Raw genomic sequence first — 21,454 nt, 5'->3', positions numbered from 1 at the left:
GTTAAGAACAACTAGTAAGCATTTGTTAATCTTATTCTTAAAATTATTATTAAAGGAAGCCAGACCATATGTTAAGAAGATAGGGATTTAAGGTAGGGTAACAGCACCATGTAAAAGAGGGCAGACATTTCAGATTAACTGAAGTTCATTCTAGTAGACACCTGTGTAATGCAACCAGTCATAGAGTGGAGCAAGTTCTGTCTCTCAAGTAATCTGATGAGAAGTTGCTCAATGATTTTCACCCCATTATCCTCTGAAATACAATGTGTTGTACACTCTGTCTTTCAGGGATAGGAAAAGTGCCTTTTGTTTTCATTTGGCTTGTTTTTGGGGGTGGGGTAGTTAGTAAGCCACAGGCCTCAGCATTATGCTGCACAGTTCTTGAAGTTTTAAGATTTTCCAGTTTTAATTGATTAAAGACTTCTTGCTCTAAATGAAGATGTAAGGAAAATATAACACATGGTGAAGATAAGGAGAAAAGGGAACTCTATTACACCGTGGGTGGGAAGGTAAATCAGTGCAGCTACTATAGTAAACAGTTCCTCAAAAAAAAAAAAAACCTAAAAGAAAAATTAGCATATGATCCATTAATCCCACTCCTGGGTATATATGTGAAGAAAGCAAAAACATGGATTCAAAAAGTTACATATACCCCAGTGTTCATGTACATGTTTAGTCGCTCAGTCGTGTCCGACTCTCTGTGATCCCATAGACTGCAGCCTGCCAGGCTCCTCTGTCCTTGGGGATTCTCCAGGCAAGAATCCTGGAGTGGGTTGCCATGCCCTCCTCCAGGGGGTCTTCCCAACCCAGGGATCGAACCCAGGTCTCCCACACTGCAGGTAGATCCTTTACGGTCTGAGCCACCAGGGAAACCCAATGTTCATAGCAGCCTTATTTACAATAGCCAAGACATATATGGAAGCAACCCAAGTGTCCATCAATAGATAAAGAAGATGTGGTATATATTTACAACAGTAAACTACTCAGCTATAAAAAAAAATAATAAATTTCTGCCATTTGCAACAGTGTGGTGAACCTAGAAGGGTATTACGCTTAGTGAAATAAGTCTAACAAAAGCAAATGTTGTATGTTGTCACCCCTACATGGAGTGGAATCTAAAAAATAAAGCAAACGGATGAAGGCAACAATGACTCAAAGATATAGAGAAAAAACTAGTGGTTACCAGTGGGGAGAGGGGTGGAGGGAGGGGAAACATTGGGTAGGGAATTAAGAGGTATAAACTAGTATGTATAAAATAAATAAGCTACAAATATATATTGTACAGAACAGAGAAATATAGCCCTTAGTTTATAACAACTTTAAATAGAGTATAATCTGTAAAAATATTGAATCACTATGCTGCACATCTGAAACCAATATAATATTGTAAATCAACTATAGCTAAAATATAGGACTTTCCTGCTGGTACAGTGGCATATATATGGCATATGGTGTGTGTGTGCTCACTTGTTCAGTCATGTCTGACTCTTTGCAGCCCCATGGACTGTAGCCCACCAGGCTCCTCGGTCCATGGAATTTCCCAGGTGAGAATATTGGAGTAGGTTGCCATTTCCTACTTTAGGAGATTTTCCTGCCCCAGGAATCAAACCCCCATTTCTTGTGTCTCCTGCATTGGCAGGAGGATTCTTTACCTCTTTGCCACCTGGGAAGCACCATATACAGCATATGGAGCTCATGTTAATTAGTTACATGGTTTAACAAGTTTTTTTTTTAAATATAAAAGGATGGTAGACTTGAATGGTTAAACTGTGGAATTAATCTGCTATTTATTGAACCATTACCATAACTCAGTATGTTCAGTATTGAGGATGCAGTGGTAAGATTTAGTCTCTGCCCTCAAAAGCATTTATAGCTTAATGGGGGAGGAAAAGACATAAAAAAGTACAGCAAATGTAAAAAATGTCACAGTAAAATGTACAAAGTGCAAGCATAGGAAACAGCTCTTCCTGGGAAAACATGTGAAAGCTTCACTATGCTGAGAGTTCAATAAGATGATCACAAACTGACTACAATGGGGATTTATGTGGTCATTCTCAGAAGCAGAACAAATGTCAAACAGTGAGAAGTATGGCAGTAGACGCCCAGTAAACCCTGTGTACACTAGCTACACTGCAGGACTTGGGAATGGCTCTCTCTAGCCCATTTCAAAATCTGCTGACATCTCAGCTCTCCCTCTTGCTGCCCAATCCATTCCTGAATCATGCTGATAGTCCAGGAGAGAGGCTATTCTCCTCCCAAGTTTGCTACTGGAAGTAGCTATAAATTGTCCCATTTTCCATTTGACTAGACAAACTAGTGACCACTTCCATTAGCATGGAATATCAGTAACCCTGACAGCAGCTTTTAATACATTATAAGCAACCTGTAAACTGAGGCAGCAGTTGTTATTGGGCAGGGAGAGAAACAAAGGCCACACATACATACAGTAGGAAAGATGGTCCATCAGGAAGAAAGGAACCGGTCAAATGTGGTCAGAGGGTCTTCCTCCTGCATGCTGCAAGTGAATCATTTAAGCACCACAGAATGTTAGTTTTCTGAGCCTCAGGCTGCAAAACTATGTGTATACACATATACATATGTGTATATGTATATACTCGAGAAGGACATGGCAACCTACTCCAGTACTCTTGCCTGGAAAATCCCACAGTCGGAGGAGCCTGGTGGGCTGCAGGCCATGGGGTCGCGCAGAGTCGGACATGACTGAGCGACTTCACTTTCACTTTTCACTTTCATGCATTGGAGAAGGAAATGGCAACCCACTCCTGTGTTCTTGCCTGGAGAATCCCAGGGACGGGGGAGCCTAGTGGGCTGCCGTCTATGGGGTCTCACAGAGTCGGACACGACTGAAGTGACTTAGCAGCAGCAGCAGCATATGTATATACACATATACTTCTATATACAGGTGTGTGTAAATGTACCTATGCATTTATATGTGTATATATTAATATATATGTATGCATGTGTACATTTATCTGTTCATTTCTATGTGTGTATGAATGTGTGTGTGTGCTTATAAACATGTGTATACATGTGTGAATATATTAGCGTGTGTGTGTGTAAGCGAGAGAGAGAGAGCAAGAGAGAAACCAGACAAGCTGGAAAGTAAGTTTAAGACTTTTTCACATCCTCTGGTCTCTGTCTCTCCCCATCCCCACTCCTCCACACCAATAGACAAAAGCAGAAAGGATGCCCTGTGACCTGACTGCATTAGAAAGTTTGCAGCTCTTAGGAGGACGTTCCACCTGGGAACCTCATTGGTTCCCCGCAGGATGGTGGGTTTTATAAGAAATCTCCGATTCCCCCGGGAAGGGACTGCTGCTGACCGGCTGGGCTGGAGCGCGGCCGCCCCCGGCCGCCACCCCCACTGCTCTGGGTACCAAAGTCGGCCCCCGCTCGCCGCCGCGCGCTCTGCAGAGGAGGGCCGGGCCGGGCAGCTCGGCCCCGGCGCTCGGCCCGCGGCGCGGGCGCTAGGGGAGGGCGCGGGAGGGGAGGGCGGGGGCAGGGGCGGCGGGAGGCCATGCCTCCAGCTGCGGAGGCTGCCGCACAGCTGGAGCCGGCGCGGTCATCGGCGCGGCGCCGTCGCCCTCGCGCGCCCGCTCTCGCTGCCCGGCCCGCGGCCGGCGGACTTTGCGGAGGGCGCCCGGCGTAGGCGGCGGCGGGTGTGGGCCGAGCCGGTATTTATAGCTCGGTGACAGCAGCCGCGGCAGCGACGCCGCTGGCCCGTCTCGCCGCGCTTCCCAGAGAGGCCGCGGGCGCGGCAGAGGGCTTCGCTCCCCCGGGTCTCCCGAGTGCGGACGCCCAGAGTCCGCGCGGCCCCCTCGGTGAGTACGCGGCCCGGGCGCCCGGCGCGCCTACCCCGCCTCTCGGTCCCGCCGCGGCGAAGCCCTCCCGGCCCGGCCGCCCGCAGCCGCGCCGCCGCCTCGTCCCTGCGCGCGACTGCGGCCCCGGCCGCGGCCCCCGGCCGGCTGCCCCGCGCCGCCTCTCCTTCCTTCCCGGGGCCGGCGTGCCGAGGGGTCGGCGAAGTGGCCGGGAGGGGAGCGCGCACCTGCCCTCCTGAGAAAGGGCGGAGGAGGCTCGGGGGAGGGCTGGGGCGGCGGTACCCTCCAACTCCGGGCTCCGGGGGGTGAGGGACGTCACCGGGGTGCACGGCGAACTTTCCTCGCTCCAGTGATTCCTAGGATGCGGACAGAGTGAAAGCCCCAGCATGGTGCGTTAATGAAATTAACAGGTTGTAGTTCAGGACTGTTCTCCTTAAAAACAAACCCCCCCCCAGACCGCACAAAACTTGAGCGCTTTTGAGTGTTTACTGCCTTCATCATGATTAATGAAGCTGTTTATCTGTTCCTACTTTTGACAATGCCAGAGGCCCACAAGTGTGTTTGACCCATGTGGGTCCACTTTGGCTCCCTTATTCATTCTACCCGCTGTGGAACAATAGGCGAGTGTGTGGGTATGAGGGATGCTAGTAAACATCACATGCTTGTTTTAGTATTTATGTGTAGATAGAAGTCTCATGATTGACTAAGTGTTTTTTTGAGTTAAAGTACATTGAATACATGTGTTTTCCCTCTAGTTATAAATGATACGTTGTTTGAAATCCAGAGAAGGACTTCTAGGAAGATTTCGGGGTTTTGTTTTGTCTTCAGAATAAAGTTCTTCCAGTTTTTTGAATGTAAAGTGTAGTAAGAGTCCCTGTAAGAGCTATTTCTGTTGTGAAACACTAAATTTTTGTCATGTTTATACTCTCTAACTCCATTCTTCCTTCCCCAATCTTTGTATTTTAAAGGTAATTATGGATTTTGACATTTTGGCTCAGATACTTATTCTCACCCCACTCCACCTTCATCTGAGCCTTGTATTCAGAAACCAGTACTTGTTTATTGTATTTAATTTGCTTCTTCAAATTGTCAGTCAGTTAAAAAGCAATTTTGGATATGAGTAAATTTTATTTTATTCATTAACTCTTACTTTTTTTGGTGTTGTGTCTGGAATATGATCATATTAATTCTTTATCAACACTTGTCTCTGAAGAGACAATCTGAATATTTTAAAAGAATTAATTGTTTATTATTTTTCGACTTAGGACTTGAGAAGGCTGTTTTTGATGGGAAAATTGGCTAATGTCATGTTTAGAGGGAACCCCAGACCTGCTCTGCTTTCAGGTTTTTCTATTTTAAAAACTTGCATTGGTTCAGTGCTTTGTTATCCCAAAGACTGGAGGGTAATAACAAGGAAAAAAAGTAATTTAAAAATTGGAGCAATGTGAAGAGAAAGTGTAGGAAGTGATTTATGGATGTGATCCTCTAAATTAGCTAGGGTACCACAAGTATAGACCTGATATCTGTGCAAAGCCACTTATAGTGGTTTCATTGATTGACTTAAAAGGTTGCTTTTTATTTAAAAGGCTGTGTGGTCTCTTGTATTGGACTGAAAATGAGAAGTTCCAACTTTACTTCTGTTGTTATTGCTGTTTGTATTTTTAAAACCTGTATTAAGCACTCGCATTACATAAAATACTATGTTATTTCCTCATGCTTGCCTTTTCATCTAACAATTCAAATAGTAAACTAAGACCTATTCTTACCTCAGGACTGGTCCAGGCAAATATATATATTTGGTTTTCTCACCTTCTGCCATTTCTCTTTTTACAGACTTGGATATCACATTCTCAAGAGTCTGCTCTGTCTGGTATAGAATCTTCAGTGCTTTTTTTTTCCCTCACACAAGTCTGGTCTGTTACCCAACTGTCATCCACACATTTACTTTTTCACTTATTCATCCATCAGCAAAGATTTTTTTGAGTGCCCCGTAGGTGTAAGTCACCACCTAGTTCCTACCCTTGCTTCCTTCCCATTGGTATTTTTTAGGTTACCCTTTTCAGTGTAGCGAATACACAATAATTGACTTTGGGGTCATAAAGAGGTGGTTCTGCCTGCTTCCCCCAGTTGGGAGCTGTATGACCTTGGGCAGATGACCTTTTAAAAACTCTGTTTCTTCACTGGTAAATCCAAAGGTTGGGTCTAAGGGCTGACTGAGATAATGCATGAAAAGTACTTGCCAAGAGCCCCAAATATAAAAAGCACTCCAAAATGTTAGTCATTATGTCACCTATATCTGCTCCAGAGGTATTCATCTCAGGAAATGCATTCCCTATCTCAGGAAATGGCAAATCCATTCTGGGGTTTGTCAGGCCATGTCCACATCCGGTCCATCAGTACATCTTGTCATCTCTTCTTTTTTTAATGTATCCAGAATCTGGTACATTTCCAAGCATCAGGCAGAGTGGTCAGATTGTGTCACTCTTCTGTCCCCCATTTGCACAGAGAGAAGCCCATGTGGTAGGATGGCCTCAAGGCCTGATCAGGATCCTGCCTCCCAGATCTCTAGTCCTTTCATACTCCCCTGCACCCACATACTGTCCAGTCACTAGTCTCCTGGCTTTTCCTTAAATGCTCTAATCATGTGCAGCACAGGCCTTTCCCTTTGTCTGGATCATTCTTTCCTCAGATGTCTGCTTGCCTGACGTCCTTCTTACACGTCTGCAATTGTCACCTGATAGACCTTTTTAACTTCCCTGACACCCCATGTGAACTTTTCCTTTTCTCCATCAACTTGTAACTTTCTAAAACACTGTCTGTTTGGTTTATTCTCTGTTTAATGTCTTTTTCTCTCAATCTAGATCCTAAAGTTCAAAGCAAAAGGGGTGTGGTTTGTTAGTAACCTTCATGTGTAGGCCAGGGCTTGTCACAAATATGCAACAGTGAACATGTGAGTAGTGACTAGTGAACAAATGAATGATGAAATCATGGAATTAGTATGGAATTAGCAAGTCTGGACTTCACCACTTTCTATGTATGATTTTGGACAAGTAGCTTGAGCTTTCTGAGCCTCGTTTTCAATATTTGTAAAGTAGGATGATATTCATCCTTTGTGTTGTTATGGTAAAATCCCGAGACACTGAGAATAGCATATAAAAACCACTCAGTAAATGTAATATAGAGTTGATGTTATTTCCATGCTCATGTTTAATGGGAATGACCAGGAGTCACTTGCATTTTAATAGTGGTCCTCAGGTAAGGAAGTGTCTGAAAGTGACCAGGCACTTACAAATGAAATCCCCTTTAGTCTCCACTGCCAACCTGTGAGAAAAGTATTTTCGTTAGGATTCTGCTGGTGAAGAAGTGGTATCTCAGAGTGGTTAGGGATTTGCTCAAGGTCACTGAGGTAGTGAGTAGCAGGTAGAAATTTCAGGTAGAAATGGACCATATTTCTCCCTTCACCATTTGTTTTGCCTTCCTGATGCTTTTGATCATTTGGGTAAAGTCATTCTAATGATGTGATTTCACCCAATAAAAACACTAAGAGGTAAAATGTGATATAAACATAGGCTATTGTTATTTATCTTTTAAGGAAATAGTATTAAATAATTTAAAGCTCTGTCTGCCCTTTTGATAGACAACTTTTGAAGTGATTATTTCCCAGGGAGTAAATGAAATGATTGTATCAATAAATAGTGTTCTGTCAACTGCAAAGAGCTTTGCATACATTAATATAATACTATATAGCTAGGTAACTGAAGAAAATAACCTTTAACTTTGTCTTGTACTAAAACAGCCAAGAAGTATCCCAAACACAGCTGTCTGCAGCACAAAGTGCATACCACAAAAGACAAAGTACAAGGAGTCTTTTTAACAATTATTTTTCAAGAAATTAGATTCAAGGTGCTGAAATAAAGTTCACACTTTTGGCAGGGTACAGACATGGTTATCTTTAATAAGCCCTTTGACAAGAGCTAAGAAGGATTTCAGGTGAATTTTCAGACAGAAATACCAAGGAGCTTCAAAACATTTGGAGAAATTCTTTTTTTTTAATCCTAGCACAGTGCTGCACAGTGCAAATGATGTTCATTTTACCTGGTTAGGTATCACTAGATGCTAAGACCCGCATTAGCAGAGCTGGACTTTGGGGGCACTTGGCTAGTAATAATGTCTTTTGTATAGCATAATTTTTTAGTTCATCAAAGACTTTGCCACATGAACTCATACTTTTTTTTTTTTTAATGGAAGTGATACACTCCATCTTGCTCATACTTATCATTATGCATAAAGCATCACCCGAGCCAGGGTTCCTGCTGAGGGAAACATGAAATTTGTACTCTTGAAGTCCTTGAGAGTTTCACTTATTTGGAAAAACCCCAGTAAGTCAAGAAGGCAGGGTGCTTTGGTCCAATCAGGTAAATGATTAAAACAATTATCAGGGCTTTGATGTTCTCCTGGTCCAGTACTTGATTATCTTTAATGTAAACTGTTGGAGCTGCCTCCCAGCGAGTGTTGCCGTTTTCATCATGCCTCTTAACCAGTTTGTCATTTTCCAAGTAGGCGGAGAAATCTTTCAAAATCCTGCTGCAAGCAATTGTACTGCTCTTCTGCTTTGAAGACTTTGATTCTGTAGTCTCTAATCAGTAAAATAAAGAACACTACTTTTGTGTAATCTTCCTTAAAATAGCCCCAGATTATCCTTAATTATCTGAGGGTGCCCCCAAGTGCTGTGTGTGTTCCAGCCACACAGAACTACTGATAGATCTCTCTGTCCCAGACGTCCTTTCCTGTGCCTTTGCTGAGCTCCTCCTCCCAACTTGCATGTAATTACCTACTTTCCACTTTTCCATTCTTAGCTGTTAGTACCAGGTGAAATGGGGCTTCCCTGGTGGCTCAGCTGGTAAAGAATCTGCCTGCAATGCAGGTGACCCAGGTTCAATCCCTGGATTGAGAAGGAAATGACTACCTACTTCAGGATTCTTGCCTGGAGAATTCCAGAGACAGAGGAGCCTAGTGGGTTACAGTTCATGGGATCCAAAGAGTCGTACACAGCTGAGCAACTGACACTTGCACTTTACTTCACCAGGTAAAATACTGGCCTGTAGTAAAATGCATGACATTTCTGATACCTACACTAAATACCAGTCCCTCTAGAGTGTAAACCATGACTGAAGGCCTATGGATTATCAGGCAGGGTGGAAAGTTTCAGCCTGTCACTGCTGTTATGTGAAAGCAGCGGCTTCCAAGATTCTGATGGTGGCATCTATCTCATGATTTTATTATTATGAGAGGAAATTGAATAGTGTGAATTAGTCTAGTTCTCAGAGGTGCAGTGTTCTGTATAAGTAGAGTTGGAAAATCCGAATAAATGTCAGTGATGCATTGCAAAAGGACAGTCAGATCAACTCAACTACTTATACTGATGCTCAAAGGAGAAGGGAAAAAATTAGAGCAATCCTGGTCAGTCACATGATCCCAGTGCTTTCCAATCATGGTATCAAGTCAGTTTGAATAGTAACAGTAGATTCATTTATCTTAGAAGTACTATGAATCTTTAATATCAATTGGCCTTATTATTAGGAACTTTCTAAACAACATGAAAAAGGCAAGATTTTGGAATCTATGTCTTTGTGTGGGGAAGATGTAGTATAGAATGTTGAAGGCATGTGGCTTGAATTTGAATCCTGGCTCTGGCATAGGTTTGTTCTGTTCTTTGATGCAAGCTACTAAACTCAGTTTAAACATTGCTTCCAATAGAGTATCTCTTCATTAGGTTGCTATGAAATTTGAATGAGATGTTTGTAAAGCCCTTCAGCATGGTGTCTGCGAAATGGTAAGTCTTTAGTAAGTGTTAACCTTGGTAATAATGAGACAGTGCAGAAACTGGTGCTGAAATGGGATGGTAGCTGTGGGGATGGGGTTGAGGGTGTATCAGTGCTCGTTACTGGCCCATCATTCTTGCAGTCTTTGGATTCAGCCGCTCTTCTCTTTCCTTAGTGGAAGGAATGGCAGGTTGCTCTGCCTTCCTCTCATCTCATTTATACAAGGGGGCTTCTCTTTTGTAGTTCCACTCAGTTTATCCAGTTTATTAATTGCCCACTATGAGGCCAGCACTGTGCTATGCCCTGAAAGTAAACAGCCCTTTCCCTGGGGACTTTGTGATCTAGGGAGGAAGACAAAAACATATTATTTCACCAAGATCTGCTAAGAGCTAAGATAAAAGCACATTTACTTAAGATAAAAGCTCAATATGGAAGCAGAATTGAATTTTAAAAAATTTTAAAAATGTTTTTAGACTGTGTATACCGTGTAGCATAGTCAGTTTGAACAGCCTAAATCCTGGATTAACAGTACAGTCACCGAACGTTTGTACTGATTATCAGAATGCTTTATGGGAAGTACAGAGGGGAAAGCAGTTTTGGTGGTCTGGACAACAGGCTGATATCACTAGGCAAACTTCTGTCAACCTCCTCATGTAGGGAGTCAGGAAGCAGAGATGAGCACTGTTGTTGTTCAGGTTATGTAAGTTTTGAAATTTGGGGCCCACTAGGATACATTGATTCCACTGTGGAGTATGAGGCAAGAATATATAAACATGTTTACCATAAAAGAAAAAGACCAGATGATCCCATTTACTCGGCTAGTGTCTAAGTCACTGAGTCTGTTAGGGGAGATGAAGCTGTAAACATGATTGGAGATATATTTGGAAACACTTCCAGATTTGTTGGGGTGTGTTAGAGAGCTCAAGGGCCAGGGATGGCTTTTGATTCAAGTTCTGGCTCTTCTGCTCATGGATCTGTTAATTAAATAGGCAGCACCTGCTCTGCTCCTGTGTTTTCTTTTATCAGTGTTATTATATGAGTTTATTCGTGGCGGCCCTGGATCTTGATTGCTGGGCACAGCCTCTCTCTAGTTGCGGTAAGGCGGGCTGCTCTTCATTGCAATGCGCAGGCTTCTAGTTGTGGTGGCTTCTCTTCTTGCAGAGCACAGGTTCTAGGCACACAGGCTTCAGTAGTTGTGGCTCCTGGGCTTAGTTGTGCGATCTTCCCAGACCAGGGATGTAAGCCATGTCCCCTGCATTGACTGGTGGACTCCCAGCCACCGGAGCACCAGGGAAGTCCCTGCTTTGTTTTCTTACCATTCATAAGGGCGTGGTAGTAGCGTGCATAGCTTGGCTGTGGGAGTTAGGACCTGTACTAAGGCGGGATTGTTGCTCAGTACTACAGTTCTCTCTTGAGACAATATAAATATTGGAGAGGAAGAGCTACCTCCAAATTTTTTTGAATGTTGTAACTCAGTTTGGACATGTGGAAATGACAGAGCCCACAAAGCAAGATTCTGAAGTTAAAAACAACAACAATAAAATAAATATATGTCTGCTTTCCACAAAACACTTATTTAAAAGTGAATCAGAGTTATATGTATTTAGTTGTCTACATCCGGCTGCCTTGCTTGTATGTGGGTGGCGAAGGGAGTTGATGGGGGAACCACACCAGAATTCCTCACTGGTAGGAGAAGTTTCAGAGAAACTAACTTCTTAACTGACGGCCCTGTCCAGTTCTGATGGGCATGTAGCAACTATTTCTGCTTCAGGACTCATTGGCCTTGAGGTGTTTCTGTGTATTCTCTTCTAAAAGTGGTGTTTGGACACTTCCAAAGATTTTGCATGAAATCGAGTTGACAGCTGGCCCCTTCTGGCATTCTTGCGTATTGAATACTGTGAAAATGCATGATGTTTGTCTTTGTTCTTAACCACTTTTATCTGCTTTCTTTGGTGTAAGAACAATGTAGGTCTGTAACTGGGTGATGAACCTCACATTAAAAAAAAAAATTGCCATCCGTTAGTGATTTGAGTTCCAGCCCTTAAGAACAGATATTTCAGAGTATTTATGAAGAAGGAAATTGCTTAAAAAGTTTTATGAATACAAGGCACAATGACTGTTTGTGTTGTTAAATTTTCCTGCAAGTCTTTTTGTGTGTTTCCATAACTTTTCTAAATAATTAAGCCAAGTCTTCATTAGCTTTGATTGTGGTCTTAATTGATATTCATCAGCCCAGAATGTTGGAGTGGAACTTGGGAGGCAGCCTTGGAGCCTATTCTCAGATCTTCTATTGACTTCAAGTTAATTCAGGCTTGTGACTTGATCTTTGTATCTTTAGCTACATGTAAAATGAGAATTTTATTATTATAAATTTAATCGGCTTTATTGCTGGATAAGAAAAGAGTTACAACTTAGTCTGAGCACCAAATGGGCTCACCAAGACTGAACCCCAGAATTAGATAAATTAGTCATCCAGTTCCAGCCCTGGAGGACCCAGAAAGGTTTTTGTTCTTATGGGCAGACTGGCCCCCAAAGAGGAAAGAGAGAGGAGCTGAGCAAGACTTAGGGGTGGGGCCTGGGTATCAGCATTTTAAGAAAGCTTCTGTACTTGAAGTGCACATCTGTGTTAGGGCCTAGCTCTTTAGGCATGTTACATATTTTGCAATGCCTCTGGACCCTTGCATAAACCTAGGTTAAGCATCTGTACATTCTTCACTGGGAAAAAAATTCTATCGATCCTCCAAACTCCAATTTGAATATGTCCTCCTCTGTGAAATCTTTGCCTGCCTTCTCAGTTCGCACAGAGTTGCCCAAGTTCTCCTGCGTGCAACTATTCTGCCAAAGACTTAGCTATTTCATGAAACTTATTCTGTGCTGAAATTATTTGACAAATAAGACTGAACATTTTTACAAAAGTCTGTACATGTGCACACATTTTTCAATGTAAAAAAAAAGATCTGAAAGTATATGGCACAAAATCATTAAGGGATCTTAACTCCAAGGAGAAGGATTTGAGCAGAAGAGGATGTTTATTTTGTGATAGTTTGTGATCAGTTTACCTCTGTGTTTCTTTAATTTTTAAATGATCAGTTTTATGATTAAACCATAAAAATGATAATCTAAATTAGGAAGAGTCATCATCCCAATGTCAGACCACATTCTGCCCTCTCATATCCGTTTCTGTCTCCCTACTCTTTTACTTCGCTTATATGATCAGAAGTATGATGAGATAACAGGGAAGGGACAGTATTTTCTATTCAGCCTCAGACTTATCTTGGTACCATAACCAGGAATTGGTCTTTTCCAAAGCCCTCTTTATTGAGTTGTTGTAAATCTGAACAGATAACAGAAAGAGAGGGACTACTTGTTTTTTTGCTCTAACCCTGTGTATCTTTTCTCATGCAGGTAACCTGTGGAAGTGAAGTTGTGAAGGATGGGTAAAGACTTTCGTTATTATTTCCAGCACCCCTGGTCTCGCATGATCGTGGCTTACTTGGTCATCTTCTTTAACTTCTTGATATTTGCGGAGGACCCAGTTTCTCATAGCCAAACAGAAGCCAATGTTATTGTTGTTGGAAACTGTTTTTCATTTGTAACAAATAAATATCCTCGAGGAGTTGGCTGGAGGCTTCTGAAGGTGCTTCTATGGCTACTTGCCATTCTCATAGGACTAATAGCTGGCAAATTTCTATTCCATCAGCGTTTGTTTGGTAAGTACCCATGAAATGTAATGTAGGTAATTATTAAATTCTATTCTCCAAGATAGAGCTTTGTTATTTCCAAATGCCAGTTTAGAATGCATTTCATTTGCCTTCCAGCGTTAATTTGCTATGTGCTGTGGTAGCTCTGGCTCTTCAGGTATTCTCTGTTGAATGGTATACTTGTCTATGGCCTGAGGAATATTAGCATGCAGTAAAATTAGTTCTAAACTTAATTAAAAAAAAAAAGGTGTTACATCTAAAATGAATGTGTGTGAAATCTTACTTAAGAAAGATGTGTAAATAGCTCTTTTCCCAGAAGTAGTACCTAAGTGTGATGTCATAAAGGGTTTGTAAATCATAAACAGAATGATTCCATATCATTAAAGTAGGCTAACCATTGCCCATATATTTACACCTATTGTTCATTCAGGGAATTAGAATGGGAACTCTAACTTGTTACTTCCATTTCTTTCTTTTTTGTTTTTATAATTTTGAATATTGGTTCTAGATGTTTATTTTGAGCCTTCTGGTCAACCAGAGACCAGTACCATAGTAAGGAATCTCTTGGTAGTAAGCAACAGAATAAGAGACTAAATTAGTTTATGTTTAAAAATAACTTACTATTTGGATTTTGGGATATTTCACAGAGACCAGGGATAGAATTTGTTTTGATAATTGCGATAAATGGAAACAGGGTCTTGAATTCTATCTGGATGATGAGACAAAGGATGTTCTTTGTCTCAAATTCTCTATCATATTTGATTTATTCTCCTTTCACCCTGAAATTTATTCACCTTTCATCCACTTAGAGTGTCTTGACTCTTGTTCCTGAGTTTAAACTTAGGTTTAAACAAAGTTGACTCAGTTTGGGTGTGGTTCCTACCTCTGGCCCAAACTATTTTGGCCAGGAGGTGGGTACTATTTATTCAACAAATTCATTGGTTACTTATTATGCCAGGCACTATTCTAGACTCTGAATCAAAAACGCAGGGTATCTACTCTCATAAACACATCCTACAGGAGGGAGAAAGGTTCTTATCAACTAAATGTATAAAATGCGAAGAGGTGGTAAGTGCTGTGGGGGAAAAGAAAGTTTTAAATGCTTCTGGGTCAGTTAGGAAGAGAATTTAGCAATGAAACTTTGAACTTAGCAATTATAAGATCATGGGTAACTTAGTGTGGGTATTTTCAGTCTGGAGGTTTGGTTAGAAACAGATGGCAGTGGTTTAGGAAATAAACAAAAATATATGTACCTACATACACATAATGTTACATATTATATTCTTCTCAATCTCTGCTCCTCAAACTGTAGCCATCTGTCTCTATTACATAAACATAGAAAATGTACATCTTTTATATTTATTATAAAATATGTGGTTTCAAGAAATTTGATGAGGAAATGGGAAGTAGCTAAAACTGGAAAAGGGGCCAAGGGGAGATTTTGTTGTTATTTCAGGTGATGGTGGTTTTATTTGAGAGGTGAGATTAATTGATCTGCATGTCATTGTGGGGGAAGAAGTTAGACTGAAGCACAGGTAAAGATATAGAAGGAAGACAGTATCTCTGAAGGTTTCTTTGGTTTGTGACTTAGGACCCAGGCACAAATAGTGGTCTTAGGACAGTAAGAGAGACTTGGTTCCTCAGAGAGAGTCATGAGTGAGATCAAGGTTGGTACTCTAGTAGGTACATTTGAGGCAGAGGAGTGGAGAGGTGACTGTCCTCCCACCTGGAGATTTCTGTTTCACTGTGAGGAAGGAAGAGCTTAAGATAAAGATGGAGGGATTGATGAACAAGGGGCTTAAGAAAGTGTTTTGTTTTTGTTTTTTTTTAAAGAAATCTTATTTATTTATTTGGCTGCATCAGGTCTTAGTGCATGGGCTTCTCTCTAGTTGTTGCTCATGAGCTTAGTTACCCTGAGGCATGTAGGATTTTGGTTACCTGACCAGGGATCAAACCCATGTCCCATGCATTGGAAGGTGGATTCTTATCCCAGAAAGTAGTCAAGTTTGAAGGAGTTTCAGTAGGGAATGTGGATGTGAGCTGACTACGACAAGGGTTACTGATGATTGCCGAGGGCTGCGGTGGTTAGTCACTATACATCTGAATGGCAGCAGTCTGAATAGTGGAGCAACTTTCTCTGTGAGAGCTCTGTCACCTGGAACAGAATTTGAGTGATTCATCTGTTTGGGGAATGCTCAGGCTTGCTGTATTAGAAACAAACGATGGAAAACAAATGGAGAGTTCTAGGGAAAGAGTTATTGATATGATTGGCAGAGGGTTCTGGCTGGACGTGGAAAGGAGGTGGGGAAGACAGTGGTTTGGGAGGAGTGGACAGGGGCCTGAAGATGTGGATGAAACCTAACTGATGAACAGGTACTCCTGTTCAGAGAAGGGGAAGGACTGATGGGTGTGGTAAGATGGCATGTTGTAACAGAAGTACAGCTGTGCTTTAGTGGTGGTTCCCAACTAGGGTGTGTTCTGAAGATAGTGGGTGCTAAAGTTAAATGGAGAGATGGGTCATTGACACAAAGGATAACTAGGAATTGGATATGCGCTGGGCCATCCACTGAACATTGAGCAGGTGTGGTGTTATGATACTAATCACATGGATATAAGAGGTCAAGAGGAAGGGTAAGCAGGAGATGATCAGTTTTCAAAGATGGATGAAAGGTGCTGGACAGACAGAACAATAAATGTCAGTTATAAGCAATGGCTGCATGTATCTGTAACCCATTCCATAAATTTGCTCAATATGGAAAACTAATGCAAATTCAGACCAGAATATCCAGTTTTGTCTGGATTATCTGCCTATATTATAAAAAATTGAATGAAAATCATAAGGTGAAAAAAAAATTATAGGTGAAGGTAATGGTTTTAATAATACAGGCAGATAATTTGGCTTTGTAATTATTACATTTTGTTAAGTTACTCTATTGCAGTCTTATCTCTTATACTAAAATTACATTTAATTATGGCTTTTTAATTCTCTTACTGATATAATTCACCCCTGAAAAAAAAATCACTCTAGATTTCATGTAGTTTATTGACTACAAATTATTTTAAAATAATGCAAAAGTGTGTCCTTGGTTTTTTTTTTTTTTGCTTACAGTAGGTAAGATTTTATAGAATAGTCAGCTTTCTCACTTCTATTTGGTAAGTTACTTTGTTCTTTTCTCCCCTTATTAAAAGTCTATGAAATTATGTGGGGTATTAGAAAAGGGATAATAATCTTCAGCAACTGTTGGTGATTACTGGATAAGATAACTGGGCTCCTGATTTAATTTTTTAATGAACTCCAGTCTCCTCCTCTCTTTCTCCATGGCAGTTGTTTCTTCCTTCACTCACAAACTCTTATTGGTCATTTGCTCCTGATAGTTCTCTCCTCCTTCAACTCATTCTGGATTTTGCTACTAGAATGAATATATATATGTACATACATATATATTTATTTTACGTGGGTAGATGGCTCCTATCAGCTACAGAAAAAAATCGGAACTTCAAAGCACATCATTGTCTGCTCTTGCCTGACTTGTAACTGGTCTCTTTCCACGTGCCCTGGGTCGGTTTGCTAGTTCTCAGACCTGCTGTCTGCTCTCAGCTCTCTGTCCCTTTGCATGCGTGCTCTCCTCTGCTCATCATGCTTGTCCCCTTCTTGTTAATTTGGCCAATTTCTCTTTTTCCTTCATATCCAAGTTCAAGTATTGTGTTCTCTGTGACACTCTCTCTGACTCCCTCCTATGAGATGAAGCTGTTTTCTCTCCAGCTCCCACTGTGTCCACTGGCACCAAAGCACGTTCAGGAGGGTACTCTGGAACCGAAAGCCAGGCAGCCCTGTGGAAAGAGCCCACATTTTAATGCAGGCACACTTGTTGTCCTCATGGATTTGGAATGTGATGAATGTTTTCATCTTTGTTCCCCTTTGTACATAATTCATTTTTTAAAAAGGCCATATTTAAACCTTTAACAACTTGTAGATGCAAGCTTGTGGTAGGTGGTGGTAATGGTGATGATGGTTGATGTATCTTAAGAGGTATGGGATTATTCAGTATAAGCACAGACACTTTTGTTATAGAAGTGGGAATGCTTTACAAAATGATCAAAATTATTGTTGACCAAGTAAACAGTTTCTTTTTTTGTAATTCTCTAATGAAATAAAAATAATAAATAGAACGTCTCTACCCCTTTCATTTCACTCATTTGTTGAATTTCCCCTCATTTATTTTATTATGAAAAGTCTCCTCTTAGTATATTTCAGAAGGCCAACACAATATTGCCATTTTAAAGTGTGTGTGAGGAAGAGTGAATGATGGTATGAGCACACAATTTAATCCAGTTCATTGGTTATAAATCTTATTTTTATGAGACATGAAAATTATAAGCAATTTAGTTCATAACATGAAACCCTGTCATGATTTATAGTTTGTAGTGGGATTTGTCCTAAATAAAAATACCGACCCTTGCAAATTGGAAACTGCTTTTTATCAGAGACAGAGATGATTACATGCATGGAAAACTGTCGCCTCTCACCTGTGCTGTATGACTGGAATAAAATGAGAGAGTTGGTTTTCCTCCTTATTAGCACTAACCTTGTAAGATTTCAGACTGGTCACAAATCCCAAATTTCCCAAATGTAGAACATAATTTAAGAGCACATGTGAAATCAGAATTAATACATTTCAATTAAATTTCTTTAGGTTTAACACAATCTTGTTGAGGTATTATATTAGGATTTACAAAAATTGGATTTCATTGGACTATCAGCTTGTACTTTTCCAGTGCCTCTGTTTTCCATTTTTCTGGATGATGCCATTGTTTAAAAAACTAAGCATGAATTTAAATAATATCTTTTATAGGATTGTACATTTGAGATATCCATGAATAGAGAAACCTAAAATTATTATGCCTGTAAGACTTATTATGCCCCAAACTCGGGGAGATGTGAAGGACAGGGAAGTCTGGTGTGTTGCAGTCCATGGAGTTGCAAAGAGTTGGACACGACTGAGCAACTGAATAACAACAAGAAGACGTATAAAAAGGGGAACTTGATTTTTTAAACTTATCCAAGAAAGTTTTTTATTCCAAAAAAAGGCACTGAAATGATTTACAAAGCATTTATGTTTAGCACATATGTTTTTAGAATAGAAAATCATTCCATAGAATCAAATATGTTTTGATTTCATGAGTTTTGCTACCTTGTAGGTTTTGCGCTTTCTTAGAGGCTGGACACGACTGGAGCGACTTAGCAGCAGCAGCAGAGGCTGAGCAAAAGGGAGTGTGTGACACATTATGTAGCTTTGGATATCAGAAATGATGCAAATTGCATTTCATAGGGGAAGTTTTCTGTGCAGTAAATTCTAGAATTTCTTGCCCTAAATTCTTGCAAGGAGTTTTTTTTTTTTTTTTTTGGTTTTTTTTTTTGTTAGTTTGTTTTTATAGAAAACACTGGATGATGAGGTGGCAAGGGCAGAAATAGATTTCATATTGTGTTTTAAAACGAACTTTCTTAAAAGTTTAGAGTATAACTTTTAAGCCTAAAAGCAGTTCTATGATATTGTATTCCCTGAAAGGAATTCTATGAAAGGCAAAAGTGATCAGTCTAAGTAATGCCTTCTGGTTGAATAGCTTTATCTAGGGATGGATATTAAAACATCAAGATTGTGACAGACTTATGCCTCAAACAAACCACTCCTACTATTTGTATTCCTTTGTTTCTTTTTGTTTTCTAACATCTGCAGAGAGCCTCTCTATTAGTTGCAATTTTCTTTTTAATTTGGATGAAGGGCAGGCAAAGTGGATGAAGTGAAGGTCCACTAAGAATGAACTGATGGGATAGTGTATAAAAATGACTCTGGGCCTGTTAATATTGTGTAGTTCCTTTTTTTCAAACATACATATACATAATTATTTGTATAAATTATTTATTAATTTTTTATTTCCTAGCCATACCATAAGCCTCACAAGGTCAAGACTTATACTTTGTTGCTTATTATTTAATCCTCAGTGCCTAAAACAATGCCTGGAACATAGTATTATTTGATACATTTGAATGAATAAATACATTAATTTTTTCGTCTTTTACATGTTATCTTTGCCAGTGTTGCCTTTTTATTGTAAGCTATAGAAGAGTATTCATTTGTTCTATTATAAGATATCAGACATGGTCCCTGCTCTCAGGGAATTTAAAATCGGGTTAAAGGTAAGATGCATATGCATGAAAAATTAATTACTCTGATAATACAGGAAATGCCTATCAAGTATCAGATGAATAGAACAGATAGAGCTGTGGGAATTCAAAAAGGGAGGTCACAGTGGACCAACAAGGGGAAAGAAAACTGCTGCCAATGTGAGATTTAAGGGAGTTTGAAACATGAGTGAGTTTAAAATGATCAAATATGAAGCCAAGGATTCATTACAGATTTCAGGTCATGAAGTAGATGGTGTAGGCAGAAGAGATGAGAACTCTTTTTTAGAGTGGAGGAAAACTGAGGAGGTCTTACTCATTTTGACTGGAATGAACGGTTTGTGTTAGGAAAGAACAGGAGATGCAGTGGAAAGGTAGGCTGAGTCTAAATTCTTTGTCTTATACAGTGGTCTCAGACTTTATCACTGCAATATTTGAATCAAGGAAAGTATCCAAACAAGATGGGAGATGATGACAGGATTAATCTTGAAACAGAATCTACTGGAAATTGGAGAGGGAGAGATTAGGGGAGTAGAAAGAAGTAGGAGAAGTATTGATGCTTTTGAACTGTGGTGTTGGAGAAGACTCTTGAGAGTCCCTTGGACTGCAAGGACATCCAACCAGTCCATCCTAAAGGAGATCAGTCCTGAATGTTCATTGGAAGGACTGATGCTGAAGCTGAAACTCCAATACTTGGCCACCTGATGCGAAGAACTGACTCATTGGAAAAGACCCTGATGTTGGGAAAGATTGAAGGCAGGAGGAGAAGGGAATGACAGAGGATGAGATGGTTGGATGGCATCACCGACTCAATGGACATGAATTTGAGTAAACTCTGGGAATTGGTGATGGACAGGGAGGCCTGGCATGCTGCAGTCCATGGGGTCGCAAAGAGTCGGACACGACTGAGCAACTGAACTGAACTGAAAGGAGTAAGAAAGTATTTTGGGAGCCTCGTGTTTGGGACTTCTCATTCAGGCCAATTTGGCATAGGGGTGAGATGGTGGGCAACAGAGTGGGAGGTACTGGAACCTTTTGCAGCTTCCATAGCTAATGAGATGTGAGGAGATGAGAGTAAGGGTGAGGTAATGGGGATCTAGGAAAGTTGGGATGGTTGACTAAGGGAGTGATAATCTTATTAGAAAAAGAAAGTCATTAGGAGAATCCAGTTAGAGTTCAGTAAAGGATAGGTTCAGGTCATGAGAACAAAGGTGAAAGCTAACTTACCTTGACCCATACTCAGTAAGCACAGATTGGATTCACTTTTCTTAATGCAGGCCCACCACTGCTTACCCAAACCTGGAGACCAGATGTGTTTAAGATTTCAGTGTTTGTACTTATGTTAATATTTAGTAGGTTCCCCTATGGGACTGAAGAAATACTCCATCATCAAATACATCAGCATATCTGTAATGAATGTATATGTAGTCACATGAAGTGGTATAAAGGCTATAAACACCCTCAGATCAGCTCAGGTTAGGTTTTGCTGCTAAGTTTGCTACGAAGTGAATTCAATCAAAAGGTTGAAGGCAAAAGGAAAAGGGGGCAGCAGAGGATGAGGTGGTTAATTAGCATCACCAACTCAATGGACATGAATTTGAGCAAACTCTGGGAGATAGTAGAGGACAGAGGAGCCTGGGGTGCTACAGTCCATGAGGTGGCTGAGAGTCGGATGCAACTTAGCAACTGAACAGCAACAAGAATTCAGATTTGGTCAGGTCTTGCCAGTAAATCAGTTGCAAAGATGGAGACTTTTGGTTTTAAGAATTACAAAAATTGGATAATGGATCTGTACTTGACTATAAGCAAAGTTTCATATAAATCTTTGTTTTCCTCAAGATATCTATCTGCATAGAAATCACAATTCTTTTTTCAAAGGTTGTAATGAAAAAAGTAATGATTTGACTGATA

At 40.6% G+C, this 21,454-nt stretch overlaps 1 protein-coding gene across 2 annotated transcripts in view; it reads left to right on the top strand.

Moving 5' to 3' along the window:
- The first annotated feature begins 3,652 nt into the window (after positions 1 to 3,652).
- TMEM117 (transmembrane protein 117) overlaps positions 3,653 to 21,454 on the top strand; it is a 561,967-nt gene continuing 544,165 nt past the window's right edge. Inside the window, exons 1-2 of one of the 2 annotated variants that reach the window (XM_061129506.1) lie at positions 3,653 to 3,842; positions 13,067 to 13,371. In XM_061129506.1, the coding sequence (XP_060985489.1) occupies positions 13,095 to 13,371 (277 nt within the window). In that variant the 5' untranslated portion in view covers positions 3,653 to 3,842; positions 13,067 to 13,094. Of the gene's footprint in view, positions 3,843 to 13,066; positions 13,372 to 21,454 lie in introns of those variants that run through there. The other variant, XM_061129513.1, reaches the window with a different exon arrangement.

Source organism: Dama dama, chromosome 3 (assembly GCF_033118175.1).
Source record: "Dama dama isolate Ldn47 chromosome 3, ASM3311817v1, whole genome shotgun sequence".
Lineage (NCBI taxonomy): Eukaryota > Metazoa > Chordata > Mammalia > Artiodactyla > Cervidae > Dama > Dama dama.
The sequence above is the reverse complement of the archived record's forward strand: the minus strand, read 5'-3'. Positions and strand labels throughout refer to the sequence as shown.